This window comes from Mus pahari, chromosome 3 (genome assembly GCF_900095145.1).
Source record: "Mus pahari chromosome 3, PAHARI_EIJ_v1.1, whole genome shotgun sequence".
In the NCBI taxonomy this organism is placed as follows: Eukaryota; Metazoa; Chordata; class Mammalia; order Rodentia; family Muridae; genus Mus; species Mus pahari.
Genome location: NC_034592.1, coordinates 44,796,489 through 44,806,372, shown reverse-complemented (window position 1 = coordinate 44,806,372; position 9,884 = coordinate 44,796,489). Strand labels below are relative to the sequence as shown.

General features: G+C 38.4%; 1 protein-coding gene across 1 annotated transcript in view; it reads left to right on the top strand.

The window, feature by feature from the left end:
• Acvr1c (activin A receptor type 1C) overlaps positions 1 to 5,165 on the top strand; it is a 78,489-nt gene extending 73,324 nt beyond the window's left edge. Inside the window, exon 9 of the mRNA XM_021193346.2 lies at positions 1,233 to 5,165. Coding sequence (XP_021049005.1) covers positions 1,233 to 1,358 — 126 coding nt within the window. The 3' untranslated portion in view covers positions 1,359 to 5,165. The remainder of the gene's footprint in view (positions 1 to 1,232) is intronic.
• Positions 5,166 to 9,884: the final 4,719 nt, after the last annotated feature.

Here is a 9,884-nt window from a genome sequence, read left to right as displayed (position 1 = left end):
AGTCCTCTATCTGATTTAGGATTGGTAAAAATCCTTTCTATTTCTTTTTTAATATGTTTCTTATCATTGATTCTCTTATATATTTTCCTTTATGGATCTGATTCTGCTGGTTGTTGTTTGGATTGATTTATTATTATTATTATTATTATTATTATTATTATTGGCACCTCCCCCCCCCAACCGAATGCAGATTTCATTATGAGTTCAGGTTTACTGAAAAAATTTGGACAGACTTCCTTTTTTCTTTACCGAAAGTCCAAGTAAGTGAATTTTCTTAGGGACTTCCATTTGGGGGAAGATTCACAGTCACACATTTATTTTTATTGTTTATTTTCTTACATGTATGTGGAAATTGCATGTATGTGCCAGAGCATAGTGGCAATGGCCAAAGGACAATCTGCAGGGAGCAGTTTTCTCATTGCGCATGCGGGTCCTGAAATTGAATTCAGATTTCCAGGCTCAGTGGCAAGATGCCTTTACTTGCTGAGCCATCTCACTAGCTCAAGCTTCCTGCTTAATTCTAAGGCCTTCACTTCCATCTGCAACCTCTTCTCTGCTTTCTGTTGACTTTCCTGTCTTTCACGTGTGGTCCCTCCTCTCCGAGGTTCTACATTAGCAGTTGAGCATATGCCACTGGGGTGCCCATCTTCAGTGACTCCCCGGGTCTCTCATATTTCTTGCTTTTACGTTGACTTCTTGTCTAAATGGACGTCTTTTTTTTTTTTTTTTTTTTCTTTGACAGTTTGTTTATACTGAGTTTTTCAATTTACCCTCAGACCGTCGTTCGCCACACACAATTATGAGTGGTGAAAGTGTAAATCTTAGTTGCCAATCTGATGGCTTTCTTTTCTCGCGTGTGCACATCTGATTAAATGTGACTGGGAATTGACACTGTTTCCACAGCCCTCCACAGCTCATGATGCTTTTTAATTGTTCGATTTGGACCTTGAATTCCTGATGCTTTTGGCTCCACTTCCCCAGTATTGGGACTGTGAGCTTCTACCGCAGCACTCAGCTATCGTCGTCCGTCTTACCGGAGTTCAAAAGTAGCCATCATCGCATCCCTGAAATTTCAGCTAGTCTTTGCAAGGTTGACGTTGGTGCCTTTATAAAAGGATGTTTTACAGAAGTTTGGCCCAGTTTCCTCGATCATCCCCTGATCAGTGACTTCACTTCTTTTTATTTTCTGTTCTGCACACTTCAAACCTTTGCTGTCTCTCTCTCTCCCGAAGGCGCTCCGGGTCATGGGAAGAATAATGCGTGAGTGCTGGTACGCCAACGGGGCAGCACGCCTGACGGCCCTGCGCGTGAAGAAGACCATCTCTCAGCTGTGTGTCAAGGAAGACTGTAAAGCTTAGCTCCGCATACAGGCAAAGGAAGAGCGCCCACAGCGTTCCTTCCTGTCTCCGGCTTTGTGTAAATGGTTTTGCTTCTTTTCTGCTGTGTTTTATTTTAGTTCTACCTCAAGGATGACTCACTACAGTGTTGAAGTGTCCCAAAGGCAGCATGAAAAGATAACGCTAAAATTAAGCATGGGCAGGTATTGACTTTCCCAGTTTCCATGTTGTCCTTAGTTGTATTTTTAAAGGGGACACGACTCATTTTTTTCTTTTTATTTAAGGAGGAAGATGTTATGAGTATAAGATAAGATACATACAATGGTAAAAAAAAATTAAATTTTTTGTTGTACTTGAACCAAGAGCATCCACAAATGAGATGAAGACATATTTAAAATGTGAACTAGAGTATATTATGGTGAAATGGAACTGTAAAATTTACCTGGGTCCTTTGAAAGTAAATCTTGCTCAGAATTTTAACATCTAAAGACTGGAGAGGTGGAGTATCAAAGTAACACCATGTTCTCGGGACTTGCTTTCTCTGCCTACTTGCCAGTCTGCATCACTACGACAGCTGTCCCTAAGTCGTTTGAAAGCCACCTGAGCTATTACTCCTCCTGATCCATAACAGAGGTCTGGATGTCTCAAACACTGTGAAATGGCCCAGAGTCACAGAGATCTTGCCAGAGCTGGTCACACACCCTGTCACAACTAGCACTGTGAAGTTTGCTGGCCATTATATTCCCTCGAATTCCCATAGAGCTTTTCTTCCCAAGTGGGAGAGTCAGCAGTTGTAATATTTTAAATTTAGTCACATAGTGAATGCATTGAGTATTTTGTAAGACGGTAATAGATTTTCTAGAATTTCAGAACCAATGTATTAGAATTTCATCATAGAAATGTCATCATTATCCCATTCGATAATGAAAAAAAATATTTTCTGGACATTGCCAAATATTGACCAATTATAAGCGTACATTTTCTAAAGATGTATGTCTTAAGATGTTATTGCTTTTGAGGTACATGGTTGGAAAGAAAATGACAGAAAGGTAAACAAGGAAAGAACTTGAGGAAAGTTAAAAGAACTCTCCCAATAGGAGTGTAACCCCTTACTGGTAACAGATCACTTCGGTGATTACAAGACATTCCTGGCCTTTTAACAGGGACCATGCATGGAAAGGTCTGGAGGGTCTACCGCTATTCTCCATCTTTGACATTCAGAATATTTCACAGGACACCAGATATTTCCTTCAAAGGCTTTAGTGAAGGTGATTTAACTCAACGTCTTTCAGTGTTCTGAAACAGTTTCCCAAACCCCATTCCTTGGAACTTTCTTCTGCCTATATGTTCTTAGAATGGATGTACTCTCTCACAAGGTCTTGAAGAGTGATATGTTAACAGATTCTATTCTTTGATAGTTCTGGCAGTAAAGACACATTCCATGGATATTTTTAAGGGAAAATATTTGATTGTAGTATGTCTTTTATAAATAAGATTAAGTTTTACTATCTAGCATTCTCTAAACCCAACATGGTAAATAGCATTCTGAAGAATATGTTATGTGTCCCATAAGAGGGTAACTTGATGTCTACATATCACTATGGAGATATGCTACTCGATCCATCTCATTTGACTAAGTGGAGATAAGAGAAACAAAAGCTGACAGCTGTGGAGTTTGCATGTACTTCCCTTCTCAGTCATGTCCTCATCCACTTATAAGCACAGGGCACTCCATAACTTGCTTGCCACAATATTGAGTACAAGAGGGAATAACAAGATAGATAGGTCCTGCCCTCAGGGATTTTAAAGTCTAATTTGGGAGTGGGGAAAGACATGTGAGTATGAGGGAAGAGAGTAAATTGACAGATAAAATATGCAGTGGGATGCCTTTGAGTTCTATGTGACAATGGTTTCTAGAATAGGTCTGAAAATCACTTCCAATTTGCAACACATTTAGAAGGGATCTTTATTTAGATATTACAGCCTAATTATATCATCAGCATCAAAAGGTGTGCCTACGTGAATGGATGTTAAGAAGAACTGTGCCAGGGGAGAGCTGGCTTATGTCTATTATCTTATTTCACAGTTTCTACATGACAGCAATGGAATTATTTACTTCAGTGATTGTATTCAAGTATCCAATGGAAAAAACCTACTCTATCCTGTTCCATTCACCACTGTTAGGGAATTATATTTACTAGTTTTTAAAAGAGAGGGTGTTGTAACATCTTTATTTTGGTCACTATGTTTTATAATTTATTTCAGAGTATATACAAACATAACTTATATTTTCTTGGTTCAGATTTCACAGTGGAGAAATCTGCACATTGGTACATTTTGAGACGTTTTGCTCATTATTCTGTTGCTGAACTGTAATCCCTAAGTGAATAGTCTTAAAGAGCCGAGTCGCAGTAGTCAGGGAACAATGGAAGCTGTTGTATTTGCTTAACTCTCAACATAGTTCTACATAGATACTGCTCACTTATAAAAAAAATAGAGTAATTTTTAGAGCATAAGGCAGATTTACTGTACATATCTATGCAGTTCAATTTTATATTACATGTTTTTGATGGAATCTCATGTAACACGTGGTCCTTGTAAATTTTGTTACGAGCAAAAATATCTTCTTAGGTTAGGTGCAAAGTGACACCATTGCTTTGCTCCTTATGGATATTTTGGCTCTGGGTATAACATAGAGCTTAGGAATGCTATTATGAATTTTTAGTACTGTATGCAAAAATGGTGGGGTTTATACACAGCATCACTTCTTGAAATACAGAACGCATTATTTGTTGTCTACATTTGAGCATGAATTTGTTGCCTTATCAGTCGTTCGTTTTGAGTTTGTAATCAGTACTGACTCTGTTGTATGCATCCTTCCGCGTCTAAAATATTTGGCATGTCACATCTAGAGTTCTTAATTTATGTTCTGCCATGAGAGTTAAGTGAAACATGACTGTCATGCTCTATTTTAAGCGCAGCACTTGCTTTTCATCTTTATACTTTTCAATTAACTTTGCATTTTAAATTTCCATAATTGTATGAAAATAGTAACCTGATAGCAATGTCTGAAGAGTTTCAAATCGGCGTTTATTTTAAAATGAAAAAACCAAAAAAAAACCCCCAAAACTACAATACATTCATTAGATCAGAAGTTCCACAATCACTTATTGTTTTGAGTGCTTCTACTATTGCAGAATGATTAAATAAAAGAAACGTCTACTGTCCTGGAATTTTGCCACTGTGGGACTTACTGAGACAGAGCAAACTCAGGGCAATCTTGGAGTGGAAGCAAAAGTCCCAGGGAAGAACGCAGTGCACTGCCTGAAGGCAGGGAGCAGGCATCTGCCATCATACAAGGAGCAAGAGAACAACTTGAAATTACTTGGCAGGCAATGATTTTTGACTGATTCTTGAAAGTAAATATGAACATTTACATGGTTGAATTAATTCATTTAAAATGTGGAAATTTTGATTTCTATCAAGCAGTTAAGGAACAGTAACAAATGTATCCAAGTTGGTAGCTGAATTCTTCAGTATTTGTTTCCTTTATGTACCTTGAAAAATTAATATTATCAACCACTCAGAAATGTTTATGCTTAGTGTCCTAAAATGATGTCATTGTAGTTTTTGAAGCACTTCTCTCTCTCTTTTTCACTTGTGGAATGTGTTATCTCCATGGATAACAATACTGTGTTTTAATTCCAGATCCTGATACTTAGATTTTATTCACTATCTTAGTGAAGACCGTCATCATTTTAAGGGCTTTTATTTATTTATTTTTTTGTAGGATTCTTTAAAACTAAACCAAAAAAGATAGAGACACAGACAGATGGACAGACAGAAAGGAAGGAAGGAAGGAAGAGAGAGAGAGAGAGAGAGAGAGAGAGAGAGAGAGAGAGAGAGAGAGAGAGAAAGAAAGGAAGAAAATCTAGAAGGCAAAACATTCATTAAAAGTCTAATGTTAAGCAGAATTTCTATAGTGTTCACATTCTTCAGAGGATACTGATGCAAACTTCTTGGTGCCTGGCTTTCTCTTTGCCCTCCACCTTAGCTTTGTTTCATTATCTTTCTCCTACTATTAAACTTAATGTTCTTTCCTCATCTCCTAAAATTATAGTTACTTCCTACTTATTTTTAAACATAGCTATTATTTAACTTAATCATTATAGAATTGCACATTTATAATGGAGAAGAAATCCCTTAGTGTTCTAAATTCTTTCATATGTGCCAGAGCGCAAAATGAAAAACGAGAATACAAAAGTTAAAGGAACTCTGAGCCTCAGACCTTGGTTCTAATATTTTGTAAATGAAGAAACTGAAGATGGGACATTAGGTGGCTGCTAATGGTTGTAGAGACACAGTAATGACACCCACTTCTGCCGCCTTGCCCAAGTTTACAAATTGAAATGTCAATCAGCATGGATCTAACACTGCCTCATGCGCATATTAACATCACATCCCATTCAGTGCTGATGGTCAGGCCCTACTTGTTGGTGCATTTCTATTAAAATAGATGGCTTAGGCCAAGGTCACTAGGAAAAAAAATGAAAATAGACAAAGCAAAAACCTAAAAGTAGTCATCGAGATAGGCAGAAAAGCCACGGAGCACTGGTGAGTTTGGAAATGTAATTGAAGAAGTTTCGCTGGGTGGAGGGTGTTGGTGCTGGCGGGAGGTGTAGAGCAGAGGCAGAGAGGACTTGGCCTCTCAAGTGAAAAGATTTGGGTTCAATTCTCAGTGCTGGTAAGAGAAAGGAAGATAGGAAAGAGGTAAGAAGGGACAGGAGGGAGGAAGGAAGGAAGGAAGGGAGGGAGAGAGGAAGGAAGTGAAGAAGGAAGAAAGGAAGGAAAGAAGGAAGGAAGGGAGGAAGGGAGAAAGTGAGGAAGGAAGGAAGTATTCTTAGTATGAATAATGGTTATAGAAGCTTCTGGACCTTGCTTGCTCCTTCTCCTTGAGTGTTGGAATGGTGAAAGGTGATTTGGTACACGAACTGGAGACTGTGTTTAGTGTCATTTGTAGTCTCTCTCTCTCTCTCTCTCTCTCTCTCTCTCTCTCTCTCTCTCGTTTGTTTTGTCTTTGGCATCATTGTCTCCCGGTGGCAGATTTCTTCAGCCCTGCCCTCACCACTTGACTCAGCTCTGTCCTTTCATGTATTTGAGCCCCGTCCAGACTGTTACACACAGAACGTCTTAACAAGGTTTTAATTTCCCCACTGTGTATAAGAGGTCTCGGCTCATCAGTTCATTAGTGATCATTCTCTTGACACTGGGAAGAGGGCTCTGTTCATGGCAGACGTGACTTTCTCTTCAATTTTCGTCAGACTGTCTGGTTATATTGTAGCTTTTGGCTAGTGCATAAAGAATGTCTGCTTCTGCTTTCATGCTTAAACAGTGACTTGAACAAAGACTGTGAAATACATATCCCATAATGTGATTGCTCATGTTACGCCTGTGATAATTGAGCCACTGGTTTGTTTTATTCCTGCCATCCTTTGAAATACTTTTATTTATTTATTTTTGTGTGTTATGGGAGTTTTGATTGAATGTGGGTCTGTGTACCATATGCATATCCGGTGCTTGGGTAGGCCAGAAGAAAGAGTCTGATCCCCTGGAACTAGAATTACAGGTAGTCGTAAGCTGCCATGTGGGTGCTGGAAACCAAAACTTGGTCCTCTCGAAGAGCATCAGTCAGTGCTTCTAACTGCAAAGCCATTTCTCTTCTGCTTCTGCCATGTTTTTAGAATAAGCCATGTGCCACGCTGCTTGGAATGCAGATTATGCTGAAATTAGGTAACAATCTCCACTTTAAAATTTGTTATTGATAACTGCCAGGACTCTTCTCCAGTTAGTCATAGATGAACACAACATTTGGGAGAATATGAGTTGCAGCTCATCCTCATTTTAATAATGCCGGAAATGTATTTTTTCTCCTTGTTGGTTTATGTTACACTACAAGAAATTTTCTTCCTGGACCCAACACTTTTCACTGGAATATGCAATTCTTTCCCCGGGGTTTTAGGACTCTGACTGTTCACACAGCCTGGGTGTGGTAGGAAATTCACCTTTGCAGCATCCCACATACAAATTCTCCACAGGGAATGCAACAGCTTGGGGCAGCGGAGGATTGGGGTGAGTGCTGGAACTAGTTCTTCCCTATAGACACAATTCTAGATAGACCTCACAGAAAAAAGACATTGTGTGTTTCTATATCAACACAAAGGCTTATCCATCATTATGAAATAGACGCTAAATTTAGAAACGGTTCTTGACATATGCAAACTGAACACAGAATTTGGAAGAATAGAATACCCTGTCTTTTCTTCTCTGTGTCCCCAAGAGTAACGAGGTGGACTGTTTATCCTGGTGACGGATGTCTCTTTTCCCCAACCTAAGTCATCGGCAGCAAGGCATGGTAACCTCAATTTCTGTACATCCACCAAGTTTTCATTCCGTGGACGAACCTACTCATTTGCTTCACCTGTAAAGGGAGGCTTGAGTGTCGGGCTCTAAGAAAGTCAAGCATACTAAGAGATTTAGCAATATGTTTGGTTTTTTCATTGGCAGAACAGTAGTAACTAGGCAATTTTAAAGGTGTAGCAGTTTTCCGTTCTCTTTACCAAATGAGAGTCTCTGAGTAAAATATTAGACTCTAGTTCATTTCTAGAATGGCTTATATCGAGCTCCTGTACTCTCCTGACCCTGAACTGGATAGGATTGTTCACACTTGACTGTTGTTTCAGGACTTAAAGGGTCTACAAAGAGGAAATTGGATTCAGATCTAAAAAAAAAAAAAAAAAAAAAAAGATTTTGGATTAATTTCCAAAGCACTAATATTAATTATACTTTTCTTGGTGTAGTGATTCTCTTCTTATGCCTAAGAACATATTACACATGTCAAAACCATTGCATTTTGACATTGCGAAAACACGCCTTGAACTCTTGAACTGCTGTGAACAGAATCACTGTTGTAAAGATTTTTTTTTTTTTTTTTTTTTGGTAAGCTTGCTGGTATTCTTAAGTATGTAAAAAGATGTCGGCTTCCACAGGCTCAAATGAATGTACATAAGGACTGTGAAAAAAAATAAATTGGGTTTTAAAATAAGAACTGGGCGATAAATTGTATCTAAACTGCGCAGATGGGAATTGTCGTGTGGCAGTGTTTTCATTGTTGAAGGTTGAACAGAGCTCCACAGAGTCATGGATGACATTCAGATGTTTCATGACTTTTGGATCTGTGAACATATGCATTTTATAGTCATATATACTTATATTGTTAAGAAATAATCATATCTTAGAATTTAGTAAGAACTCAGTGATAGCCTTCATACCAAAATGTTTAACTTTGCCAACAGCTAGTCATAAAAAAGTATTTATTTTAAAGCTTTTTAATACAATTGCATAACTTCTTGCCGCCTCCAGGTGTACATTCTTCTCTGCCTAAATGTTATATTTTTATGTATGCATTTTCAGAAAGCATATTGTTTTGGAAAGTGGCAAAGACAATGAATTAAGCACTCGTTGCACTTGTTTCTGTAAAGCATAAAGAGCTCTATTTTAAATAAAAGAAAAACGTGTCATATGTTGGTGTCCATGTGCTCATATTCTCTTTCACAACTGTGTTTATATGTGTATGCAGAGTGCAGGCAGGGGGCTGGGGATTGAGAACTGGTTCTGGTAGTGCTGGAATCCCTTCCTTTCCTCCCTCCTCTCTTTCCTTCTTTCCTACCAAGTTTTATAGAATTCTACAATTTCAAAGCCAGAAGACACACTTATTTAAAGCTTTTTTTTTTTTTCCTGAATGACACGTAGGACAATATATTCTTAAGGCGTTTATCTTTTCAGTATTTTGCATTAATTTTTTTCCCATTTTTTAGTTTTTATCTGTGTGTTTTGCCGACATGTGTCTATGTGCACGAAGTGCATGCTGTGTTCAAGAAACCAGGAAACAGCATTACATCCTCTGGAACTGGAGTTACATATGGTTGTAGGTCACCATGTAGGTCCTGGGAATTGAACTCAGGTCCTTTGGAAGAGAAGCTATTGCTCTTCTCTACTGAATCATCTCTCCATCTCCCTACCCCATTTTGAATTTTAAACATAATTTATTGAGGAAGTACCAGTTTGACCTGCTCCTATCCCATGTAAAAGTCACAACCACTCAAGTCATCGATGGGCCTTCCCAGAACAGTGCAAACAAACAAACAAACAAACAAAAAACAAAACGAAAACCCCAAAACAACAGTATTAAAAAAAAAAAAAAAACTTCCGGATAGGAAACACCCCCAAAGAGATGCAGGGATGTCATATGTCATTTATGCATGGAGACGGGTGTGTACAAGGATCAGATCTTTGTGTTGGATATTGTTGTTAAGGGAGCTTCTGAAGGTTTTAAAGGAGCATTTAATAATCGCAGATGAAAGCATTGCCTTGAAGATCTTCTCAAAATAACACGAAGGCTCCTCAGTATCCTATCTCCTCTCATCAGTAAATCTTTAGAGATGTTGTTACGTTGGTGCAGAATTTCAAGATGACCTGCTGTGTCTCTGA